The 27,680-nt window shown below is 28.7% G+C and overlaps 2 protein-coding genes across 3 annotated transcripts; both read left to right on the top strand.

The window, feature by feature from the left end:
- Positions 1–8,282: 8,282 nt before the first annotated feature.
- Positions 8,283–9,950, top strand: LOC121211103 (uncharacterized). The gene is made up of 2 exons (XM_041083392.1): positions 8,283–9,195; positions 9,510–9,950. Exons 1-2 carry the CDS (start codon positions 8,815–8,817, stop codon positions 9,594–9,596), a joined length of 468 nt encoding a protein of 155 aa, XP_040939326.1. The 5' UTR covers positions 8,283–8,814; the 3' UTR covers positions 9,597–9,950.
- Positions 9,951–15,143: 5,193 nt separating this feature from the next.
- LOC121203450 (uncharacterized) lies at positions 15,144–18,556 on the top strand. Of its 2 annotated transcripts, none has more exons than XM_041083390.1 (8): positions 15,144–15,466; positions 16,264–16,396; positions 16,689–16,759; positions 16,859–16,937; positions 17,023–17,132; positions 17,674–17,771; positions 18,134–18,216; positions 18,500–18,556. In XM_041083390.1, exons 1-8 carry the CDS (start codon positions 15,347–15,349, stop codon positions 18,529–18,531), a joined length of 726 nt encoding a protein of 241 aa, XP_040939324.1. In that variant the 5' UTR covers positions 15,144–15,346; the 3' UTR covers positions 18,532–18,556. The 2 variants fall into 2 exon arrangements, with proteins under 2 accessions (XP_040939324.1, XP_040939325.1); XM_041083391.1 differs by having other exon boundaries at positions 15,146–15,466; positions 17,674–17,738.
- Positions 18,557–27,680: the final 9,124 nt, after the last annotated feature.

Here is a 27,680-nt window from a genome sequence, read left to right as displayed (position 1 = left end):
GATGAATTGGATCCCATTTTCCAGAGTCAATTTCAGTCCGAATAAAATGTCCTAACCATTCCATGCATAGCACAAAGAGATAAGGTGATAAAGGACAACCCTGGCGAATACCTCTCTTAGGTTTGAACTTTTGAGTAGGTGTACCGTTCCATAGAATTTGCATGGAAGAGGAAGAAATAGCAGACATGATTACTTTCCTTAAGAAGACAGGAATTCCAGCATCCACCAAAGAAGCTCTTATAAAGTCCCAACTAACTCTATCGTAAGCTTTCTCCAAATCTAATTTAATAGCCATCCACTTCCTTCCTTTCCTATTACAGCGCATAGAGTGAATGATCTCTTGAGCTAAAATAATATTATCAGAAATGTTACGCCCAGCTATGAATCCAGCTTGTTCTTGGGATATAAGCTTAGGAAGTATAACTTTAAACCGATTCGCAATGATTTTCATTACCAACTTGTAGAGAACAGAACAAAGGCTAATAGGCCTAAAGTGGCTAAAGTCCTCAGGGTTATCTTTTTTGGGAATTAAAACGATCAGTGTATTGTTCAATTCAGCTTCAATCGGACGTCCATCAAAAATATCTTTGACCCACTGACAGACATCATTCCCAAGAATATCCCATTGGCTTTGGAAAAAGTGAGCATGGAAACCATCACTTCCAGGAGCTTTCAAAGGAGCCATGTCAAACAAAGCCCTTTTAATCTCCTCATTAGAAATAGGAGCCTCTAGAAAATTAATCTCAGAAGCGTTAAAGCGAGGAAAACCAACCTTTGGAGTATCCCCCAACGTAGGAGATTCCTCTCCAAAGAGACCTTCAAAGAATTCCACCGCCTTAGCCTGCAGGAAATCTTGATCACTACACCAATCCCCATTAACACGTAAGGTTATGATACGATTGAATTTCCTTCTCCTCATCGTGCGACTATGAAAAAACTTTGTATTTCGGTCCCCCAAATGAAGCCAATCACAGCGAGCCTTTTGTCTCCAAAGTAGATCTTCATGATCAAGCACATTTTCCAGCTCCTCCCGAATTTCCAATTCTTTTCCAGCTAAATATGTAGAGGAATAATGCTCCATGGTTTTTTGGATATTATTAAGAGATCTCATAAGATTTCTCTTACGAGTACCCAAAAAACCATAAATATTCCTGTTCCAATTTTTAGCAAAAAAAGTGAAATTATTCAAAGATTCAAACATATTACCTGCGAAATTCCACTTTTCTTTAACAAAGTTGGAGAAATCACTATGTTTCGTCCATCCCGCTAAGAATCTAAACGGTCTGCTTTGAGAAATGATAAGGTCGGATGCAGTAGATAACAAGAGGGGCTTATGGTCTGACTTGATACGAGTAAGATGATGGACAGAGTAATGAGGAAAAGCAGACACCCAAGCATCGTTGGCTAAGGCCCGATCAAGTCTAACAAAGGTACCACCTCTTTGCCAAGTGAATGCAGGTCCGTTAAACCCTAAATCCTGCAACTCACAAGATTCAACAAAATTACCAAATAAATCACAGCGCTTACCAATAGAGACAGGACTCTTTTTATCAGAAGAAGATAAGATAGCATTGAAATCTCCCATAATAAGCCAAGGAGAAGAAAGATTAGAATTTGTAGATTTTAAGTCATCCCAAAGAAGCTTTCTTTTAGACCTATCCGGACTGCCATAAACAAAGGAAATAAAAAAAGAATTATTAGGACTACTATTATTGACATGTAAGAAAATAAATTGCGGGTGATTTCGAATAATATGAATCTGGATAAAATCCTTCCAACCAATCCATATGCCACCTGAAAACCCAATAGCTTCAACCCGATGTGAAAAGTTAAACCCCAATTTTTCAATAATAAGATTAGCCTTAAAACCACTCACTCTTGGTTCCACCAAACAAACAATATCAGGCCTGTACTCTGCATTGTATTCCTGAAAGACTCGTAAAAACTTCCTACTAGCACACCCTTGACAATTCCATGTAAAAATTTTTAAATTTAAAGACATAATAAAATATATTGATAAATGAAAAAGTAAAATGAGCCAAAATCCCAATATCAACTTATCAGAACAAGCAGAACCTATAAGGACTAAAAGAATATCCTTACTGTTCAGGAGCATTAACTCCCTCTATTTGCACAACAGAACCCCCTTTATTTACAACCCCAAGATTAGGAGATGCAAAGGACGAGATGCTCTCGGCGAGGTGTTCCATCGATTCCTTCAAAGATGTTCGCTGGGATCCTGAAATTTTGAATCTAGTATTGCTGCCAAGAAGGATCTTAGCCTGTTTCTTAGCTTGACTTCTTCCTCTGTTCTTAATAACTTTACTCGAACCGGAGGATAGCACCAGAGAAGAATCAAAATTTTTTGGGGGATGGATAATGTTGTTTTCCTTGCTTTGAGAGCTGTCATGAAAAACCACCGTCGAGTGTCGATTAGAATCTAGATTCCCAACATCTTGAGGAACAGCTATACTATCACGACTTGAGTCCTTCAAAACTGTCCGGTTTCCAGAACTTTCTCCTTCAGGCCTGAAACCCACACTGTCGCCTGGGATTTTTTGCGTTTCAGCTACAGTAAAAGACCGACTGCTACTTCCATCATCAGTAAAGAGATGTTGGTCTACCAGTTCCGGAGCAGGTGAGCCCAAAACTCCTCGGGCCTGACCCGCAGTTAAGTCTCCATAGCCCAATCTGCTAAAAGCCTTAACTATAATAGGAGAATTATCCTTCAGAATAGAAAGGGAATTATTGGCCTCCAAAATTGGCCTACCATTAACTTTAGAGGTGGGGCCACCACTATCCTTCAAGCCCACCTCTTTTGACTTATTATTATTGCTTTTTCTCCACTCAAGTTTGCCGTTGGAGAAAGCATTTGGAACTTTACCCATAGAAATATCATGTAAAATTTCTTTACCTTTATCATGCCTGGAATCCATCATAAAACCTTCATCATCTTTTTTGACTGAATCTTCATCATTAAGGACTCTAAAACGAGATCCTTCTTTTCCACTTTGTGTGTAATTATTCACCTTTTCCCTAATTTTACGCCTTGATTTTTTTTCAACGATCATCCAAGGACCGAAATTCCCGTTTTCCTTCTCCACATCAACCTTGTTTGTGTTCTGAAGCTCCGATGATAATTCCGGTGGGGCAATCTCCTTTTCACTAAGACTTTCAGAAATTTTAAAAGGGCAAGAATTCTCCACATGCCCAAATCTCCCACAGCGAAAACAAATTGTAGGTAAGGATTCGTATTCAACATTCTGCTTTCGGCCGTTGATCAGAATATGGGATACCAATGGCTTCTCCAGGGTGATATAAACAGCCAATCTAGCAAAACGTCCCCTAGTCCTATTATCCGTGTTCATATCCAATTTAACCACTTTTCCAACCATTTCCCCTATCACAGTGATGATCTTGTGATTGTATAAATACCCAGGTAACCCAGGGAATCTGATCCATGCCATCACAACATTAGGGTAAGCTTGTGTGGGATCAAAGGCTAAGGACCAAGGTTGGACTGTTAAGTATTGTCCAAAGATGATCCAAGGTCCTTCAGAAAGCGCCTTTTCACAGTCCAACTTGTTCTGAAATTTAACCAAGAAATATCCATTTTCTATGTCCATCATATGAATCTCCGCTGAAGGTTTCCACAGATTATACAGTTTATTCTGCAAAACCGAAAAACCAATATTACGACCAAGCAGCTTTAAAACCACTGTGTTATCCATACCTTGAATAAGGATTTTGTGGATCCGATCTGAGAAGGAAATAGAGGGGATGCCATTCACAAAGGATTTTTGAATATCTCCTTCCAGAATATCTAGATCATCTTTTCCTTCCAAAACTTTGAGAGTCTCCTTTGACGATTGGCCTACAAGCATGTCCTTCCACGAGGTGGGTTTTTCCGGGGGCGAGTCGATCAACATAATATTGTTTGCATCAACATCTTCGCCTCTGAAACGAACTTTCTTAGGGATCAACTCCTCAGAAATAGATTTCTCAAAGTCAGAATTTTCAGAGAGAGAACTCATGCCTTTCTTTGCTTTCAATTACTTTCCTGATACTTTCCTGAACAGCAACAAGCTTGAATCAAAACAGGAAAACTACTACAGTACAAGATTTAGATTTAGTAATTAAATTCCGATTGAGAACAGTATTAAATTAAAATTTATTTAATTAGGTTATGTGTAATTTGCTTTAGGTTTTGAATTCATGTTGTAAAATTCTCCAATATTATTTCGGAGAAGCAATACTTTCACTTTGCTTACATAATTTCCAAGTGATGTAAAATTGGCCTCATGAGTATTTTTTTTTAAAATTATGTCTCATAATTCAATTCAACGAAAGTAATTTGACAGTGTTAATCACTAAATCAAATAAATAATGGAATTCAATTCCAGGAATTAAAAGCTAAAAGAAAGAGTAGAAGGACTGAAACAAGAATTAGACCTTTATTCGTTAGAGTCAAAGATTCCGTGGACAAGAAATTTTCAATCCAAGATTTCGGCTAATTTATTCGTTTATGAGATGACTGATGCCTATGGCTATGGTCAAGAATTGCATTTTCCACGTTTTTTGTTCGATTACGATTGGATATACAACCAACACAACACAATATAAAAAAGTCATCCATGTAACAATATCAGAATATATAAGATTTTACGCGGTCTTGAATTATAATAAATTATTCTGTCTGAGTTTAATATTGTTTTTAAATAAAATAAATAGCATTATTCATGTTATCTCTCATATTTGATTATTTTTTATTTGCCCATTACTTTAAAAAATAAGTTTTAAAATAAAATTTTTAAGTCCTTCTTGTGTACTAATACGCGTTGGATTTTCTTGTGTTAGGTCTAAAACTTATCATGGGTCCGGTTACTCGATTCATTTAAAAAAATGAATTTAAGTAAAAAATATAGGTTTAAAAAAATAAGTTTAGATAAAAAATAAGACCTATTTAAAAAATGAGCTAGGTCTTGAGTAAATTTTTGACATGGGCCCAACCCAATTTGAATTTGTAAAAAAAAATTGTTAGTTGTTTTGTTGTTGTCTTTCTCACTGTTACGCTATCATTTCATTATTATATTATTACTATTTTATTGTTATTATTTGAATATTGTGTAACTCTCGTTTTATTGTTACTTTTGTTACTATTTTAGAGGTATTTATTTATTAAGTTACACTTATATTAGTGTTATTTAATTGTAAAGATTTTTTTAAAAAAATTATTTTTAATTTATTAGGAAATATTTATTTTAATGTTTTAAATATATTTGATATGTTATATTTTAAAAAAAATTATATAAAAAAATCAAAACAGACAAGCCGAATTTTAGTAAAATCTTAGATATACTTTTCGGACCGAACCAAACCCAAACCTATTAAACAAACCTAAAATTTTATCCATTTATTATAGATAAATATTAATTTAATTTAAAGTTCAAAAGTAGAATTCTTATCACTGCAATTGTTGTTTAAATTAACTTAAGTTTATCATCATCATTGTTTAAATGGTTAAATGAAAATTATTTATACTTGTGCCAAATAAATAATCAATCAGGTAATTTTTTTTTATTTTTACGTCAGTAATAAAAAAAACCAAACTAAACTTATGGATGTTCTTATATTCATCAAATTGACTATTATAATATATTTCATAAGCAATAGAAAAAAAAATACTAACACAGAATGTAACTATTTCAATATAAATCTTTACTTTGTTGGTATATCAAATAATTATCTTAATTTAAATTGATTAAAACATGTATTGGTAAAGATAATTGAAAAATACAAATTTTTTTAAAAAATTGTTGGGAAAAAGAATCTAATAAGATGTAATTCAAATTGAAATTATTTGAAAATTATAAATAATTGATAATTCCATATTTTTATTGTTAAATTTAAATTTTTGATGGTATATTTTTTATTCGAAGATTAAATAATTAGATAAGATTTTTAATTTTGAAATTTGAAAACTTTGGATATTTATTTTAAAATATTTCAATTAATTAAGTAATATTTTTTGCTCACTAAAAGAACAACAACAAATATTATTACAAAATCTTTAAAATAGCCTACTTAAAATTACATATAAAAAAACTTTTAAATTGCTATATTTTTTTAAATAAGCCTTTACATCATTTTTTATAGTTAAATAAGCTAATTTTTTTAACTCATAAAAGTCCTTAATATTAATATTAAAGTAAAATATTTTTTAAAATCAATTACTTATTTAATTATAAAATAATATAAAGGTTTGTCTAAACAAAGTATAATAGGTTAAGTGATTTTTTTTTAAAAATATTAACCAAATAAAAAAAATCTCAATCACTATTTCAAGATGATGTTTTTTTCTTTAATTTAAAAGATATAATTATAAGCATGTCTCTCTTTTTATAATAATAAAAAATCTTTCACCCAAGTGTGGCATAACCCAGTATTTGTTTGATAGTATTTGAGGTCAAATTTAAAAGAATTGTATTAAAAAGATATAATTGAATTATTAAAAATATCTAAATTGATTTTTTTAACATTTTAAATATTTAAAACTTAATTTGTTTTTATTATTTTTTTTTTTGGCATTTCAATAGAGAGACCGAGGACTATTTAGACAAAATTTTAGTTGTTAGAATTTTTTCGAAAATTATAATATTTATCTCTATCAATAATATTATTTTCAAATAAATTCAAATTCTCTTTTTATTTACTCAATTTTGATTTCCTAAAAACCCATGTCAAGACAGCATGGTCACGTTTCTATGCTCTGGAGATTGCTTATGGCATCATATTAAACGTATTTAGACAAAGAAAAATTCATAAGTACAATGTAACTCAAAAAAAAACAAAAGAGATGTTCGATGTGAAAAAAAAACCGTGTTTAGAGAAAAAAACGACATTAGTACTAAGAAATTCGAAGTATCTCAAAAAAAAAAAGAAAAGAGAGATTCGATGTACATAAAATACAAAATTTTCAGTCACATGACTGCATTTGTTTGTATTTTGATGCTACTGATATTTAGTGCAGGACTCACCCTTGTTTGATCGGTATGATCTAACTTTTACCCAGGCTTCATGCTATTTCCTTTTCTTTCTGTCTTAATTATTTACTAATTTAATTAATTTAATTTAATCAAAAACCAAATTTTACAATACTACTGAAAATAGTTACAACTTCAAAATTTTTATTACATGGAACTTAGTCGACGTTTTTCATGATGCAAGTTGGTTGTATTTTCATCATTTATTTACAAATTAAATTTTAATTAAAATCAATAAGTTTTGTTTTAAAATTTTAAAACATATTTGAATAACTATGTTTCTAATATACTAAAACTTCCGTAATTTTTAAAGAAGTTAAAAATTATTTTAATATATTATTTAAAAATATAGTAATTTAAAAATCAAATAAACTAAAATTTAAATAATTTAATATTATTCATTTAATTTATAAAAATTAAAAAAAATTTAATAAATTATAATTAATTTAAAATAATGGAAAATATAATTAAAAATAAATTAAACTATAATCAGTTTAATAAATTAAAAACACTTGATACATATATTTATTTAAAATTAAACATATATATTATTGAGTTTTAATTTCTTAATCATCTTATTTATATAACATTAAATTTTATAAAAAAATAATTAAAATTAATTTAATTAATAGATGCAACTATCATCTATACTGCACTTATATGCCAACTAATATATTTATAATGTTAAAATATGACATAAGTCCCTGTATTAATTATAAATATGGAATTTAGTTTTATAATGTCCCTATATTATTTATAAATATGGAATTTAGTTTATGTTCTATTTCTAAGAATTTAGCCTCTTTATAAATAAAAATCATTTTTTTAATTGTATAGCTACCAAATGATTTTTTTTTTTCAAAATATCACACCAACAAATTTAATGAAATAAAAAAGTTGATAGTTAAGTTCCATCACGTGGATAGGCATAAATTCAAAATAATAATAATAAAATCTCCAGAAGTTAATTAACAAACGCAATTAGCGTAACTTCGCAATTAGCGTAACTCGAACCTAAACTACACTTGAAGCAATGAATACTTTTATCTATCAAGTCAGCAGATAAGGTTGAAATATAATTTATATTTAACTCCTAGAGTAGAATTAATATCCCTTTTTCTTTTTTATCAGAGTTAGAGTCCTATTAAAACTAGTTAAGCCTGAACTTTGGTATTCATCACTTTCAAATTATATATGTATTTCTTAGAGAATTAATGATTTTGGTGACGATGGCAAGAATTAAAACAACGCTGGAATTGGAGGATAGGTTGAGTGACCTACCCGATTGCCTGCTTCATCACATCTTTGGTTTCATTGATTTCAAGTATTGTATCCGAACCAGTGTGCTCTCGAAGAGATGGAAACTCCTGTGGACTTCTCTTTCAAATCTATATTTCGACGGATGTGATGGAACCAGACTGCCCGATTTTCATCGATTCGTGCTCGAACCGTTGTTTCGTCGTGGTCGACATCATAATAAGTATCCATTGAACGAAGTTAGGTTGCATCTCATGTGGATGGGCACACATTCAAGCTTCTTGAAAAAAAACATAGCTCATCTGGAATCTCACAATATGTACGATATCTTGGTATTAGTTTCGGTCAAAACCTATGTAATTTTAACGACCAAGATTTCCCAGCTAGTTTTAGCCGATCTCAGGTTCTGAAAACCCTAGAGCTCACACGGTGCCATATACGTCCATCGGAATCTGATTGTAAGCCCACATGGACCAATTTGAATTTGCACGAATGTGATTTTTGTCCGCAGATCATGTTTTTCAATCCTTTTGAAAATTGTCTACATTTGAAGGAACTGCGCCTACATAAGTGTAGCATTTCAGGGAAGGCAGTTTTGAATATTTCGTGTCCTCGACTTGTCAACTTGGTGTTAACTGATTTGAAGGTACATACTAGAGATCCAGTTGACGATAAATTTAAGCTTATAATTTTAGCACCACAACCCGTATCTTTTAGCCTTACATTAAATAGGCCTCTCAATTTCACTGCTCTTCACCTTCCTGCATTGGACAATGTGGAAATTCAAATTCTTTCACCAAATAACTTTAAGACTCTCAGTTTTTCAAGCTTGATCACTATGTTACAAGGGCTTCGTTACGCACGATCTGTCAAAATTTGCTCTAAAACCATTGAGGTATGTAAAATTATTGAAGGGGTCAATATTTCTAAGAGAAGTTTTTCAAGTATTGTTAGATAGTCAACAGGTCTCGTACCCTATCAAGAGTTAATGTGCTCTGAGCAACTGACTGATGGACTTGGTTCATTGAGCCAGTTGGTGGATCTGCAACCACGGTATCACTTGAGTTACGGACCGAATGACTACTTGACAGATAATACTTCAAAAGCTTCTTTCTAAAGAGTCGATCCCCTCAACAAAAAATAAAATTCTTCATCTTCTGCGATTTCTTCTCTCTATATATATAACAGTATATTTATTCTGTTTGTCAGATGCTTACCATGATACCTGGTGCACTAGAAAAACAGAGTTGCCCGTTTAGTAGATTGAAGAATGAAGACTTTGAGAGTTGCAGGTAATGGAAGCTCCAACAATAGTTATATTCCTGCCAATGTGATGGCCTACTTTCTTACCGATTACACTTCCATAACACCAGGAATATGTGATGGTAGACTCTTTTTAAACCAAATTTAATTTACTACTTTCGTTTCTTTGATTTTATTTGAATTATTGATGTTAATATATTTTATTAGGTTTTATTATTAATTAGTACCGCCTATTGTTTCATAAGATGATAATCCAAAATTGGAAAGCTATGTTAAACTTATTTCATTAATCAAAGAATTGAGATTAAGGTACTGTGCTGTTAGTCACTATTATATTATATGTACAGGAAAGGGTTGTATTAACAGTACCGTCATATTATTCGTATCTATTTTCAATAGTTTAGCATTAAATTATTGAAAAAAGATAACATTCTTATTTTATACAATTCTTTCTCTTATATATATACTTACAATTCAATTAATTTGGTATCATTGGAATAACTTCTATACATAGATTGAGTGCTTGATCAGATAGTATCCTTAGTAATATTATATATGATTAATATAAGAATTATAAACAATGTAATAATTGATTACACGATTATAATAATGACAATGACGATTATAAATATTTTATTGATAATTACAATTATATTACTTTATAATATGTTATTTTCAAATAATGTTTTGTTATTTTATGATTTATTCTTGCTCTTTTTAAAGAATGTTTTTTTGGTATTTTATAATTTGTTCATTTTAAACATTGTTGTGATTGAATATAATTTATTCTTTTTCAATATTGCTGTGATTCAACTAGTGAGACCACCGTGTACGATTTCAAAGTTTGAATGCCACTTAAATCTTTACAAAATAAAAAAAGAAAAAGAAAAGAGTTATAATAATAAATTTATTTTTTAATGTTTACATTTTTTGTATTAATTTGATCATTATTTTTTAGCTAAATTTAATGATTAATATTTCAAAAAGAGTTAAATCATTTTTACTTTATGTTAAAAGTTTATAAAGATTAAAAAAAATGAAGTACATGTGGATTGACGTGTAGGCTTTCATGTTTAAAAATTTAATGTTTTAGTAAGTATTTCCATTAAAAAAAACTAACAACTCGACTTTTTTTTAAAGACTAATGGTCAAAGTTGATATTTTTAAAAGGTTGAAGGTAAAATTTAACTTGACTCTTTTTAAAAGGTTGATGGTCAAATTGGATACTTTTAAAAGGTTGAGAGCAAAAATTAGCTTAAAAAAAGAATAAATACCAAACTGATAACATATGTAAATGTTGAGACTAAATTTATCATTATGCCTAAAAAATTTAAAATGCTTTAAAAAATTCATAAAAATCCCAATAAACACAAATAAATAAAATCAAACATAAGCATTTATGTTATAAATTATAAAATCAAAACAAACATTTATTTTATAAATTATAAAATCAAAATTAAATAGTTGGTTCAACTTTTCTTCAATTTTATGATACCGGATAAATCTCTAAATTTCAATTTAATTAACTATTTTAATCAGATTCTAAAAATTACATTTTTAAATAAATCATATCGTACACATGTTTTACACAATATTATCCTTAAATATTTCATATCATACCCATATTTTACATAATATTACTCTTAATATTTTTCATTTTAAATTTACAATGACGTATTTTACACGATATTACTCTTAAATAATTTTATTTTTATTTTATACAATATTAGTTTTAAATCTTTTTCATTTAAATTTTTAATAATTTTTTTTGCATAATATTATTTTAAGTCTTTTTCATTTTAAATTTGTAATAAAGTACTGAAAAACTTATACATGAGAACTTAGCTGATGGGAGAAGGGAGCGGAGCTAAACGAAAAAATGTTTCATATCTCATTCTCATTCTCATCTAACTTTTAACCTCATTCTCATCTAATTTCATTGAACTTTCTTCTTTTTTAACCTCATTCTCATCTAATTTTTTTCATATCTCTTTTAACTCTTTTCTATTTTACTTTAGATATTCACTTGTCATTAGTTCAACTGTGACAAATTGGTATCAAAACTACTTTGATACTATAGGTTAAAAAAAAAGAGCAAGTATCGAATCAAAGTTAAGAAAAAGTTGAATAAGGTGATGATATTAGAGGCTAAAAAAGAGAATAAGGACTAATTGAAAGCCAAAAGAAAGTAATATGCTCTTATCTGACACTAAAATGATTTCGAAGTTACATAAGTTAATGATATTAGAGGCTAAAGTACTAAAATTGAAAGTCAAAAGAAAGTAATATGCTCTTATCTAGCACTAGAATGATTTAGAACTTACATAATTTGATGATATTAGAGGCTAAAAAATAAAATAAGTATCGGAATCGAAGTTTATAAATTGATAGGCTAAGAAAGAGAATAAATATCGAAATCAAAAGTCAAGATAATTTAAATAATTTTGCTCGAGCCAATCATAATAGCTATATTAAAGTTGAATGTGAATGAATCTAGTTTTAACAGCTAGAAAAACAATGTTGTAAGGCTTGAAGATAAATTGCTCTAGTTTAAGAGAAAGAAATTGAAATGTCCAATCCTGATCATTGTCTAATCTTAATTATTGTCGATGGTGTTATTATAAGCTAAGACCCTTAGATCTCAGGGCTAAAAATAATACAAGCGTACGGTCATATCTTAATTTCTAGAATCATCTATCTTAAAGTATTCTAGAGCTTCCAAAATGTTGTTGTTGGATCTACAAGATTTTGATCTATTTTGTGGACTTTCGGATTCATCTAAGGCTTTCATATTCTTTCAAAACATTCTAGAACTTTTTGCTACATTCAATGGCCACAACTTTAGGAGCTAACAAACTGGCATAGGATGATCAAACCCTTTAGAACTTACACCAAATAGAATCTTGTTCAAATTGTATATTGAGTGCCTTGAAATCCCATAAAATTGGACCCGATGTTTATAACCATTTAATTCTTAATACTGTCTAGCAGCTTGTTAACTAAATTTTAAACGGCATTACGTAAGCATTCCATACTATTCTAAATCACTTATCAATGGTATTCTATTAAGGCAAGTTTTTGAAGTTGTTATCCATGTGCCAATGAAAGTGGCCACTTTAGGTATCATTATACCATACACATAATTTGTCTTATTTGTTAGTATGTTTGACCAAATTATTTTAATAATTTGCTTGTATCTTTTTGAGGATCTTGAGCAACCAATCTCGTGTTTATGATTGGAGAAGAGATTGCATCAAGCAAGATTTTTTTTCAACGATTGATATGTGGTCTACTTACCTTATATATTGAGATATGCAATCCTTGAAGATATAATCTAATTTTAAGATCTTTTGTATCCTAATATTAATGATAATTGATTATATATTGAGATTTACAATCCATGAAGATAAGAGTTGACTATTTGATAAGATTTGGATAGATCAAGATGAGTTAAAGGTTACTTTGTGAGGATAGATTATTGCTTTAAATATGGAAGGTTTGTTCAACATTGATATGTGTTTTATTGTTAAGGTAAGTTTTTTTAAGTGGTTGTTGAAGTGGCAACGGCAATGACCACTTCAGCTAGCACTTGGCATACAACATAACTTGCTCTATGTGGAGATGAAAATCTTTTCAACTAAATTAGTTGTTCAATGACTTAAATGATTTTGTGGGCAAGTGTTGACCCATATTTGAATATATATATTGTGGAGCAACAAATCTTTCATGACTGAATTATATAAAATCCCTTGCTTTGTAAAGATTGGTTCGGAAGCATTGAACACATATATTCCAATAGTCCACTTTAGTTAGGTCTTTATTTGTATAATGCATTTATCTATTTTAGCTGCTATTTAATAAAAATTTGGATTATAATTTATCTTTAGTATGTTAACAAATCTCAAGCTTCTATATATTTGAGAGACTTGTATAAGATTTTGTGCAGTATATTGATAGCACTTATCTATTCATAGAGAAACGTTTTTGTGAGAGTGTATTAAGAGTGTCAAACAAGTTTGTTGCTTGGTTTTACAACCGAAGTTCTTAGGGAAAACTTAGATGTGAGCAATCTAGATCTTTAGACACAAAAGTGAGGTTACAATCTCGATATGTGATAGGACATAAATCACTTATTGTATTGGGATTAAAGATAATAGATTTACTCACTTAACTAGATTTGCAGATAAAAGAACTTTGAATGAATGGATAAACCAATGAATAAGAAATAAATTGCTTGGATCTTGAGAATGCAAAGATCACTTAGAATTAATTTAATTTCTTTGGATTATATTTAATTGGATGAATAAATTAAATAATTGAGCCCAAAGTGAAATTATACGTAGTCCTTACAGTTTAAATTCATCTGCATAACTTAATAAGTTTGCACATAAATTCTAGTATGATAAAATAATCAAGAATTTAATGGAATTAGAATTGGATTTTATAAATGATTTAATTAAAATTAGTTAATTATTTTAATTAATAATGATTTTGGAGAAATATTTAATTATTTAATTAATTAAATATCTGAGTTTACTTTTCTATTTAAATCAAGAGATGCAAGTACAGACAATTGCATGGGGCAAAAGTCAGCCCAACTAGCTTAATTAGGTAAGAGGTCGCAGCAAGAGATGACTCATTTTCCCATTGAAGTCGCCAATCATATACCCTTAGCAAGTCCTCTAATGTAATTAGTTTAAAATTCCGAATGAGAATTAAACTCTTGTGTGTAAAAATTTAGTGGCATTTTATTTAAATGATTCTTCTAAGTTTATATTTTAGATTAGGAGTAATTATAGTTGCGATGATTTAATTATTATATTTTGAATCTAAATAATTGGAATTTTTTTATTTGTTTATAGAGGCTTGCATAAAGATTTTTTCTAAGAAAAGTCTTGTTTCTTCTTTAAGTTAGAGTTCACTTCCTAAACAACTGTGTTTTTTAGAATATTATATAATATTAATTAGTTGAAAGTTTGAAAAGTTTAGGCTTCAATTCGAGTCTATCAAAAATTCTGAGCATCTTTATAAAAAGTTTGTAACAAAGAACCCTATCCGTATCCTTTATATATAAGTAATTGTTTAATCAAATTTATTATTTTAAATATCACAACAAATATTCATTTTAAAAAAATTTAAAATTTCACTAAGCCAACTCTGATATATTTTCCAAATAATTTTCTAACACTAAGAATCCATCAGAGAAGGAGGTGACTGCTGGTAGAGATGAAGAGGCTAGGGTTTTTAGGTTAGATAGAGAGAAAATAAAGAATTTTTGAGGTGGTTGTTGAGAATAAACTAAAGAAAAAAGATGTTAGTTTAATCTATATAAAATTTATGTGTATAAAAACGATTGAATTAACGTGCCACATTAATTTGTGATTACATTTTTAATAAGAGTTGATAATTAAATAATTATAAGGTAATAAATTGATAATACTAGTCAACATAATGTAAACTCCCAAATGTAATTACCAACTTTGTAGTTGATCAAAAAAAGTGTTTTTTGCGAGTTAGGTTTGCAAACCCGGTCTGTACTTTTAGGGTAAAACCCGGTCTATTTGAAGAGTGTCGGATGGGTCTAATCTCTTGGGGCAGTTTCGTTATTTTGGGAAGTTTCAGCTTTCAGCCGAGAAGTCTCCCAAGATGAGGACTTTGAGGAAGCCATTAAACGGCAAAATTTAAAGCTTGGAGCCTTGAGACAAGATTTGGGTCTTTGAATTTTTTTTTTCAAGACAAAAGAGAGTAAATTTTTCGACACCCATCACAGATCAGATAATGATATGAGAATGGAAGAGATTGTAGAGGAAACCAATGGAAAAAACGAAAAGATGGTGGAAATTACTCTCAAAATCATTGGCCCTGCTCGCCCTTCTCGCCTTCACGTCCCTTCTTCCCTCAGAGTACGTTCCAATCTGTTGATTTCTATGTATTTTTATGTTATCAATTGTCTTTTTGTTAACAACAATTATGAGTCAATGTAGAGCACCATGGCTGAGATAAGATTGAGGGCATTGAATTTGTTTGCAAATCTGACTTTTATGTCTAATTTCTATCGTAGAAGCATTGAAGCCTTTGATATTTGATTTCCATTGTATCTTAAACAGAATTGGTTGATTCAATTATATAGCCATGTAGGTGCTGGGTCAAATTAAGCATTACTTTACACTGCAGTTCTCATAATGGAAAGGAGAGAAGCTTAGAATGCTTGCTAGCTGAAAGATTAACAAGCACACTAAGATGCATATACTTGTAGAATGGACGTCAAATTTTCAATTATCTTTTTATTGTTTCTGGGTCGTTGTCGATCTACCTTGAACATTAAGGTCCATAGAGCCTAATAATATTTGATCATTTTTTTACTTTTCAGTATTGAGTCTAAAGATATTTCTCTGATTCATTTTACCATGAAAATTTGTCATTTCCTATGCATTTAAAAGAAAAAACATTATGTGAATTTTATGTCACATTTACCTTCTCGTAGTATATCATGTACCGTGGCTAATGCAGTTTTCTTAAGCACTTAGAATTTAGGTTGTTATCTTTTCTTCTCTTTTTTTTTTTACTTTAGCATAGGAACTTTCCTTGTGTCTTGGTATCAAAAAAAATAATGTATCCTAATGATGAGAACAAACTTGGTAGAAAACTTTTAGTACCATTACACATATTTATGAGGTGCTTGTATTTTTATCAAAACTAGGTTCATGATTTGAGAAAATTGATAGCTGGAAAGAATCGTTTACCAGTAGAGAATTTGAAACTAATCTCACAAGGGAAGGTATTGCATGACCGTGAAGATGAAGATGATATTTACATACAACTCAATGATGGTGGTATATATCTTGGCTTTTATTCTTTTATAATTAGTTTGCTTTCACTGCATACAATTATCATGAAGTTTGTGGGGGAAGGAACTAGCTCCTTTCCATGTTCCCTCACTTTTATAATCTTTAACGTTTTATTATTTTCTGTTGTTTAGGTTCAAAATAACTTCCTCATGTCTTGACTATTGCTACCCTTTGGTTTTGCTCTTACCATCCAGGGGCTCTGTAAATTTTATTTTTGTGGTCCCAGTTAATTTTTAGCTATTGATATGCAGGCACTGACTGTGTTCCAATTTTCTAGATTCACTCATTGTTGCTGTCAAACCAAAGGCACCAAGTGGACTCGATATTGACGATGATGAGGAAGATTTGGTATGACTGAATTAACAGTCACTAAACTGAGCTTGGATGCCACTTTGGTAAACCCAGAATTTTCGTTGTTAATTTTTTTCCCCTCAATTCTTCCAACAGAAATTTCAGCTTCCACAGTCAACAAGTCGGTGGAAAAAGAAGCTTTACTCGTTTTTACTAAATAGATTGAAGCTTCCTGGTGAGAACCAACTTTGAATTGAGCTGTTGTTATTTTTCCTGGTAAGAGTTCACTTGTTGACCATTCCTTGTATGTCTTTTTGTAGATATCCTTTTGATGGCAATTTTTTCTCTAAGTCTTAAGGCATGGATTCTTGTTATCTTATGGTTTATACTGGCACATGTTGCCCATAAATGGGATCTTGGACCGTTATATGTAAGTGGGATTTGTCTCCTCTGTATTGCTGTTTATGTGTGTTGGATGTATCCTCTTTTCACTTGTTGGGAAGTAGGGCTATATGGATGAGTTCACTTAACCAATTTCTTTGTATGTCCAAAACATTGAGGAATACTGGAACTTGTAGGTTCTTCCTTGATGACATAGAAAAACAGATCGTTATTGATGTCACTTTCTTTTAGGGAGTCGGTATCTTTGGTTGTCTTATTATAATAGATTAGATAATTTTCAGTGTATTATAGTGTGTGCCTACATGTAAAAAAAATTGTGGTGTTACCTTCAAGATTTTTTAGAAGGATTCAAGACATAATTTCTGATGTTATATCATACGTACCGTTGTGTTTTGTATCTTATGTACTTTGTATAAAACATATAACAATGCAAAATCAGAGATGAGGAGAAAGATTATTTAAAGACATGGACAATCTATCACACTTTTGCACGAAATATTTATTTAGATTATCCAGAGCAATTCCATTATGAACTATGTTCATATTTTCTTTGCCCCCCATTTGCTCAGATACTTGGAACTGGTTTTTGTACAATTTTCCTGAACCTTGGACGGCGGCAACCTGGTGATGTCAGGTATCCTCTTGCTTCTAAACTCCAATTCCTAAGGTAGCCAAAGTTCATGATATATGTATAAGATAATAACAAATAAACTGTTACATGACTCTGATATGTGTTGCTGATACCCCTGATACTTCCAAACAAACCATTGAATGAAAATTTTGTTTGAATTATGTTTTCTTCTGACTTTTTCTCAAAGGTAGCTGTGGAGAATTTCTTAAGCATATGAACCAATGACGAAATACTAACGAAGTTCATGCGCAGGAACCTCTTGTAGATTATCATAGGACATAGGGGTTGTTTTGGGGTCTTTGTTTAGTTTCTAAACCCTATATAACGTGAGTTTTTTTAACATGAACTGCTCATTTCTTTCCACGACTGACTTATCTTTTCCATTCCAAAATTTACAGTGCATATTCCATCTTCAATGAAGATTTTAGAGAGCTTCCTGGGACCCTGAATGCAGATGCCATTGATAGAGATATAAGGACAGGTCAGTTTTGAGCCACTATCCCACCATGTGGGATTATCAAAATGATTGAAACAAAATTGTAAAGACTTCTTTCAAGCATTGCTTGTCTCCTTAATAGAAAATTAGTACTTTCTATGCTCATCTTCATAAATCGAGGCATTGGTAAGAACAATAATCTATCTCACAGCAATACTGATAGAATCTAAATACAACTCAAATGTAAATTATACTCAATAGTTGCCAATGAGTTCTCCAGTTGTGATGCACACGTGTGGCCCTATTGATTGCATATTTGTTCCTTCAGAGGGTGCTCAAACATGGACGATGCACCCTTGAAAACTACATGCTACTTTCAAAAAGGCAAGTTTCAAAAACAAGATTCTCTTGAAATGTAAATGGTTTGTATAGTTTCCAGGAATAATCTAGTCTACTAGAGTTTGGGATGTATAAGATATGCTCAAATGATGTGATGCCATTAGTTACTCAACTTGACATACTACCTAAATGCTCACATGAATAAGATACCCTAACAAATGGTTCCAAAAAAAAATGCAAAACTAAGATACCCTGGGGACTCACTGCTGATATGGTGAAAAAAGGATGGGAAAAATAGAAGATGCAAAGGCGGATATTTTTGCTTAAGATGCCAATACTAAAACTAGATTTCACTTTGTCAAAGGCATGTGGATTCGGCGATCACATTATATATCCATTGGTGCACGATCGTTGACTTTTGTTTCTCCTGGATTCTGGAATAAAGAGCCGCTGTGTTTGATTTTATTGACAAATTTTTGTACTTATTCGTAAAGCTTTGGGTTTCTAGCATAGAGCAGTTACCGTCCAGTCAAAATTTTCTTCATTAGCGTGAAAAACATGTTGGATTCTGCTTTTGTAGGGGCCTTAAATTAAAGTTTGAAAATGGTCCATGGACTCCTTGCTTTGGAGGTCCTTGTGTCTCAATTTTCTTTTGATTGTTATGGATCTAATTTTCGGATGATTAAAAAAAAAAGTTGTTTAATTTTTATTTTTATCCCTTTTACTTTACGAAAACTAAAAATTTAGTCCTACTTTGCTTTTTCATAATCTGTTGCTAATTTGTTACCTATAAATTGTTGAACTGCTGAGCAAATGATTTTTCTTTGTTTTTATAAAAGCCCAATGATCAAAACATGAGAAATTAAAATAGAGAGACTAATTTCTTAATTATCATAAAATAAATGGATGAAATTTATAATTAGACCTAAAAGTTTATAAAATATAAGTAATTAATTTAGGTCAAAAGATCCTATCAAGATACCGATTGAAGAAGGTTTTTATTTCTTTTATATATATATATATAGATATATATAAAGCCTACAGCAAGCAAAGTCTGCAAAAAGTCTAAACCATGAGGTTGGGAAGGTCTTTCCTAATTCAACCAACAAACACAGAAATTGACTATTGAGAGGGGGGTGTGGGTTAGGTGGCTACCCTCGAGTTTTTTACACTAAATCTCACTTCCAAAGGCTTGAATTAGAAATAACCCAAATTGTATTATCATTGCCTTTTCTATTATGAAATGGTTTTCACCTTATACTTTGAAACACAACTTAATGCTTTAGTATCTATTCTTTTATTCTTTTTAAGAAAACCACTAGGTCAAACCAAACACATGGTAGGCAATTTGACAATTAAGCAAATCTTAAAATTTTTTTGGTGGAATTTTCAGTTTCAGCGTCCATCTCAAATTCCTCATTTCCTCTCTCTTTTTCAAATTGAAATGACATTGATTTTGCAATGCATAAAAGAATAAAAGTAAGGCAAGGAACTAAAATTATTTCACATTGTATTAGCGGTAATTGCACTCCCAAACCGATAATAGAGACAAAGTCAATGGCTCTTTTTTTTATTTCTTCTTCTTCTTCTTCCCACTGGATGCACTCATTTCTAGATCCCATCCTCCCTCACCCATTTCCTTCCTATTTCTATTTTTTTTACAAATCTTACTTTAAAACTATTCTTTACTATCACTCTATAATTTCATTCTTTTCATTTTTTATTGTGCTTTTCTGAATTTATTTTGAATTGATTTTTTTATACTCGTACACATCACGTGATTTTTAAATACCACACTGTATATTAATTTCTCTTATAAATCTTGCAAGTTATACTTTTACTAACCAAACTGCTTCCTGTAAATTTACACTCACGACAAGCCTCTTTAAAGCATTTGGGCTCTCTACAAATTTGAGGAACAAAACTCCTATTGAAGGACAATAACTTATATTGTTGTTGGGGTCCAACCAATTACTCGAAAAACAACACTTTAAAAACTTCTTCTAAAAAAAGTTGAATCCCATTAATAATTATTTGATGTATAATTATAATTATAGTTAAAAAAAACCTAATAAATAGATAATCTCAGCAACTTAGTCAAATAAAAGAACAAATCAACCATCAATGTTTGAAATATATATTAAGGAAAAAAGTTCTAGGTTTATAATTGAATTTAAAAAGAAAAATAGAGTTGGTGAATATTATAAGTAAGAGGAGTATAAATAAGAAGGTTTCAATGTGTATGTGTTTGCCTCAAGCAGCTGTTTATATATATTTTAAAAAATCAATTTATAAAAGAATAAGGGAAACTTGTACCTCCCTCTAAATGTTTGCTCCATTTTGAAATATAAGGATGAATTATGATTATGAAGCCATCTAATAGCTTACCAATGACAGACGTGTTTGGTAAAGCAAGGCTTAGGTGGGTCTTACATGTTTTATTCAACAAAAAGGGAGAATTTGGAACTTTAGTATTTTATTTTTTTAAAATAATTTTATTATGAGTTTTAATAATATTTATTTTTTATATAATATTTAAAATTATTCATAATATCTTTTTGACCCATAAATAGGAAGATAATAATACTCTTCAATGTATTTAAATTCACATCTTCCTATATTAACAACAATACTCATATTAATCAAATTCAATCATATAAAATTTAAATACGTAATATTAACACGTCTCATTAAATATAATGTTTGTTTTACACGGTATTTTGAATGTGAACTAAACAACAACCCTTGAAACTTTCAATAGTTTTAATCATTTAATAATCATATAATATAAGGGTTTAAATGGTCGCACAAAAAATAAGTATTTGTTGAATTAATTAAACTAATGTAGAAATAGAATAATAATATTTCCTTTTACTACACTTCAAATCAAAGACAAACCAAATATAAACAGCCAATTAGCTTTGTAATTTTGAAAGTTATACATTTTTTTTTTTAAATAAACAAATAATTTTTGGACTTGAGTCAATTACTTGATATTAAAGTTTAAAATAGAAAATAATAATTTGTTTCAAAATCAACCCATTTGAAAACTTTGGTTTCTTATATATATATATTTTTCAAAGTATTTGACAATTCTATTTAAGATTAAGATAAAAGTCTGACTGTTTGATATTCAAATTTGAAGTTGACGGGGTATAATTTAGTACAGGAGAAGGCTGTTTTTCCATTATCAAGTCTAATTTGATGTAAATAATAGATTTATTTTTTTAAAAATTATATAGAAATATGTTTATTTTAATAAGTGTATTTGTGAAACAATAAATTGAATTTTCCATATGAAACAGAACACTAAAACTGGTGTTATGGCAGTGTCAATATCATTCAACTAAAATATTCAAATGCCAGAAAGGGACTACAACTTGCCAATTTATTTTTGGCCAAAGAGAGCGAGCCAACGCTTCACTTTTTTCCACACAAATTATTTAATCTACTAAGATTTTTTTTTCTCTTTTAATTGTGAATCAGTTGAGAGATTGGAAAATGGAAGTTTGGTATAAATGAATTTTGGTATTCCCCATTAATTGTTAGAATTTTAGACACTTTCTTCATCGTATAACATACATTCTCATCACTAAAGATATCTTTATTCTGAATTTCATTAGACTATCACCTCTATTGTTTTATTTTATTAACAATTTAATCATTTTAACAAAACACATATCACTTGTCACACATGAAATTTATAGTTTAATCAGACCAACCGGTCGGATCAGGAACCGACTGAGATATTTATTCGAAGAAGGACATTGAACTAATTAACTCAGGAATCGATACAAATAAACTGAAAAAAAAAAACTAATTTAAATTGAAAGGTTGAAGCATATTTTTAATATTTTTATTTTTTAATAATTTTTTAATTAAATTGAACAACTAATCAAATTAATAAATTAATAATCTAACTGATTTAACTACGGATCTAATTTTGAAAACCTTAATCTCTACCTTGCAACAATTATCCTCCATTGAATGAACTGCAACAAGCTTTCACACCACGTTTTAGAATTAAGAATAGTAATATTATTTAAATTATTTATTTACAAATTTACTTTCCCGATTGATTAAGTACTATTAATTATTAAGTATAAGAATACTTGAATAAATATGTACGTAAGTACAACCTAAATATGAAAATTTTGATTTAAATAAACCGTTATTGGTAAAGTTCAGTCGAAAAAAATAAAATAGGATGTTGATAAAAACTGGAAAAAAGAAGAAGAAATCCGACAAAGATGACGTCAGAACGAAGGTAGAGTCACTAGTGTGGACCCCACGTATCAGGACTCTGTCTTTGGTCGTTGACCCAGTGATTTATCATAGACCCCACTGCAAACCCCTCTAATTGGCTAATTGTCACCATCCCCCTTTCTACAATTTATTTTTTAGTTGTTCATTATTGGGTATTCTTTTTATATAAATATATATAATTTATTTATATTTTACGTGGCAATAATAATAATAATTTATGTTATAGTATTTCTAAAAATTAATATATTATATATATTTCCAATGATTCGATATTTAAAGTGGTCAGTTCGACTCATATAATCTAATATGAAAAATTAGGATAGAAATTTGAACCATATATTTTTTTTCCTTTTGTTTTGACTTTACTTTTCAAAAACATTTATTTCTTGCAATAAACATGAAAAAAAAAATTAAGTTAGAAAAAGATTTCTTCCTTTTTTTTTTCCATGAAGAGACTAAATCTAATACTCTAATTCCCCATTTGATTAGATAGTATAGAATAATTGGATAAAAATGTAATTATTATTTTAATTTTTTAATTATAAAAATTTATAATTTTTTAGATGTTTTTAATTAACAGAGTGTAATTATATCTTAATTATCTATGTTATGTTTGGTGGTACAAATTATAATTACATAATTATATCATTTATATTTTTTTAAATATATTAATTACTATAAAAATATTAATACAATAAAAAAAATTCTAAACGAGTAACAAAATTTGAAATCAAAGCATCATATGTAATATGTTAATCCAAGAAAGTAGTCGATAATACGATTTTTAATAAAAATAACAAAAGCAATAAAAGTCCCATGCAATTTATCTAATTGCTCTAGCATTTCATATTTATTGGGTTATTCCTTTTTTTCTTTTAACATTCAACATATACTCTTTATCATCATCTCAATTTGAATTTATATCATTAATATTATCAATATCACATTCTTTCATGTACTCTTCAAAGTATGGATCATATCAATTTCACTTATGAATTAAGTTAAAAAGTATGCAATATGCTAATACAATCCAACTTTTTTTATGCTATACCGAGATGATGTTAATATGAGAAGTTTTTTTTTTAGAAAAAAAATGTCATTTCAACTACATTTCAAAGCTTTTGATGTCTCAAAATATAAAAATATTTTTTAATTTAAATTATTTGTACATGCTTGAAAAATCATAGGATAATTAAATTTAAATGTAATTAATTCAATCCTTACCTTTTCCTAAAAATTGGAAAGTGCAATTGGAATGTTCCAATTACATACTCCAATTACAATCAATTCAGTGAGACTCACAAAATATAATGATTAACCAAACATGTTACCTTTATATGATTACAAACAATTATACTTAAATATAAGTATCATGTAGCTTTTCAAGCACTACCTAAGTCAAGCAAGTCAAGCATGCAAGTAAAGTGGAAACAAGGAAATACAAATAAATACCCAATTTGCGTAAATAATAAATTACTTTAGCAATTGGAATACTATACTATGCTTCATTCATAAACTTTACACTTTAAAAGTTGCGAAATTAGGTGAAGCTTACAAAATATGTACCTTTGAATTTACAATTCATCACTTTACATATATTCTCTTTTCTATTTAATGATACATCTCTTTCTTTTTTCTAACTCATGTTGACATATACATATATATATATATATAAATTTTGTCTGACCCATTTAAAGGGAGTAGGAGATAAATACGTATATAGAGAATATTTGGTATAATAAGTATTTATGGATTGGATCGAATTTGATTTATAATAAATTATGATGATATCAATATTATACAATAGTTAATTAAATTGGTTTAAATTTAAAATATGAGTTTAAATTTTATTTAAATTCTTTCATCTTTGTGAATGGTCCGACCTTGACCCATTTTATCTAAATAATATAATTCTATTTTTAATACATCTTAAAATTAATAATTCAATATAATGTCATACATAAATGTGTAATTTACATTTTTAGCTCCTTCTAACAAAAATTAAATTCTAACACAAAATCCTTAGCTTTGCCCGATTTTTAAATTTTATCTTAGCCCCTCAACCGTAATTCTTTGCTTTTCCTTTGGGTCTTATATTATTTTTTAATTATTTTATAAAATATATTTGAAAAGCATTAATTTATTTTTAATTATATATATTTAATTATATACAGTATTTTTATTAAAATTTTAAAACATTAACAACTTAAATATCTTTTAAGATCTACATTATACTATTATAATTTATTTTTCATAAGATATAAACTATAAACTATATAAAAATAAATAACACAGAAAACGAGTCTAACAATACTAATTAGGATATTAAATATTGAGGTGTAAACTTAAATTCATATTTACTAAACCCATTTTTAGCCTAATATTTTTACCAAATTAATATTAAAATTACGTATAGTAACTTGGAAAGAAAAAAAAATGAAACCTGAGTACAAAAGGGCATCTAAATCTAACCATATAAATAAAAAAGAGAATGTGGGCTTTCACACGTATCATGTGACATTACATCCGCTTTGTCGTTTTGCCTTGATTAAAATTCTCAAAACCAACAAACTCTTTGACTTGCAGTTTTGATGAGCAAACAATCTAAGAGAAGGGGAATCAGATTTTCCCGCCTTCACATGCAATATATATTTTACTTTATTTTTCCCTTCTATCAATAATTATAAAAATGTTTTTCAAACCCAAAAATATATAAATATTATTATTTGTTTATTTTATTTTCCCTCCTAATTAATTAAAGTGGTGGATTTATTTTATTTATTTTTGACAAAGTGTGAAAAGCTCACACTCCGACTTCCAAAAACAAAAAGTTAAATATGATTTAGTCATAATTAAAAAATCAAAATCAAAACAAAAACAATAAAATAAAATTCTATTTAATAATAAATAATGTTTACTTTTTTTTGGGGGGGGTTTAAAAAGTTGGGATTGCGACAAACGAAGAGTGAAGAGGAAATCGTGCCGTTTGACTAATCAGACAGAGTCATGCAAAAGATACGAACAAAATTTTGTTCTATCTCTCTATCTTCTCTTGTGGGATCAAAAGAATCAGGCCCGTCCATTGAATCTTTGATCAAGAGTTTGATCTTATGATTCTATGTGGTTGACGTGGCGCAACACCATTGCATGAAAACTGTAATGTACCGGACCGTTCCCTCTTTTTTCTTGGATTTGGGCCTAATTTAAGGGTTATGCCGTTTTCCTTTTTTTTTACTAAATTATTTATGGCCCGTAAGTTTTATTTGTTTCAAGACGAAATTGCCCTTTCTTTAACTATTCTGTTAATTTGAAGGATGTATTATTGCATATTCCAATTTGAAGTTTTTAAATGGTTACTAGAGTAATTATACGATAATTTTTTATTATTATGTAATATTATAATGGTTAGACATAAAATAAAAAATAATTAATATAAATTTAAACTTGAAATTAAAAAGATAAATAATAACTCTCGTAAAAAATAAGACTTTTTCAAAATAAACGAAAAATTTTCATTCTCTTTGCCGAAAATAAATCATAGCAGTGGCTAAAACAATTTATTAAATATAAAAATAATAATTAAATGCTGATTAAGTTTTAGTCTAATTAGCATTGGCATAGTTGTCAATGCAATAAGGCTTGAGTTTGAGTGCGCTAAAATGTATTTATTAAATTTGTATGTATTTAATAGTTATCAATAAAATGAATATTTTGATTGTTGTCAAATTTACTTAAATTTATAATGGATGTTAGCATATACAAAAGTCTTAATCTTCAAAAACTTAAAAAATTGTACAAAATTTATAACTAATTTATTTCATTCTTAGATCATTCGGTACATTCATTTAAAACACAACAAAATACAATAAAAATGATACCTGAGTGTATTCAATAGTTATAAATAAAAAAGAAGAATTTATTTGTTGTAAAATTTATTTAAATTTTTAGTGAACATTAACATATACAAAAGTCTTATTCATCAAAGCTTAAAAAGATGTTCAAAATTTAAAATTAACTCATATCTTTCTTGAAACGTTTCGTTCTTTCATTTAAAACACGACAAAATACAATAAAAATAATATCTATGTGTATTTAATAGTTATAAATAAAAAGAAGAATTTGTTTGTTGTCAAATTTATTTAATTTTTTAGTGAACATTAACATATACATAAAAACTTAGGAAGATGTCAAAATTTAAAATTAACTCATATCTTTCTTGAAACATTCTGTGCATCTAATAGTTATAAATAAAAAGAATAATGTTTGTTGCCAATTTAATTTAAATTTTCAGTGAACATTAACATATACAAAAGCCTTGTTCAACAAAGCTTAGAAATATGTTCAAAATTTAAAAGTAACTTATATCTTTCTTAAAACATTATGTGTTTTCATTTAAAACACGATAAAATATAATAAAAATGATATCTATGTGTATTTAATAGCTACTAATAAAAAAGAAGAAGGTTAACATATACAAAAGTTTTATTCATCGAAAGATGTTAAAAAAGAAAAAAACACTAATATCTTTCTTGAAACGTTCTATTATTTCATTTAAAACACGACAAAATACAATAAAAATAATATTTGCGTATTTAATAATTATAAATAAAAAGAAAATTTATTTGTTGTCAAATTCATTTAAATTTTCAATGAATGTTAACATATGCATAAAAACTTATGAAGATGTTAAAAATATAAATTAACTCGTATATTTCTTGAAACATTATGTTTTCATTTGAAACACGACAAAATACAATAAAAATGATATCTTTGTGTATTTAATAGTTATAAATAAAAAGAATAATCTGATTGTTACCAATTTTATTTAAATTTCCGGTGAACGTTAACATATACAAAACCCTTGCTCTTCAAAGCTTAGAAAGATGTTCAAAATTTAAAATTAA

The sequence above is a fragment of the Gossypium hirsutum genome, chromosome A12, assembly GCF_007990345.1.
Source record: "Gossypium hirsutum isolate 1008001.06 chromosome A12, Gossypium_hirsutum_v2.1, whole genome shotgun sequence".
NCBI classification, from domain to species: Eukaryota; Viridiplantae; Streptophyta; class Magnoliopsida; order Malvales; family Malvaceae; genus Gossypium; species Gossypium hirsutum.
The sequence above is the reverse complement of the archived record's forward strand: the minus strand, read 5'-3'. Positions and strand labels throughout refer to the sequence as shown.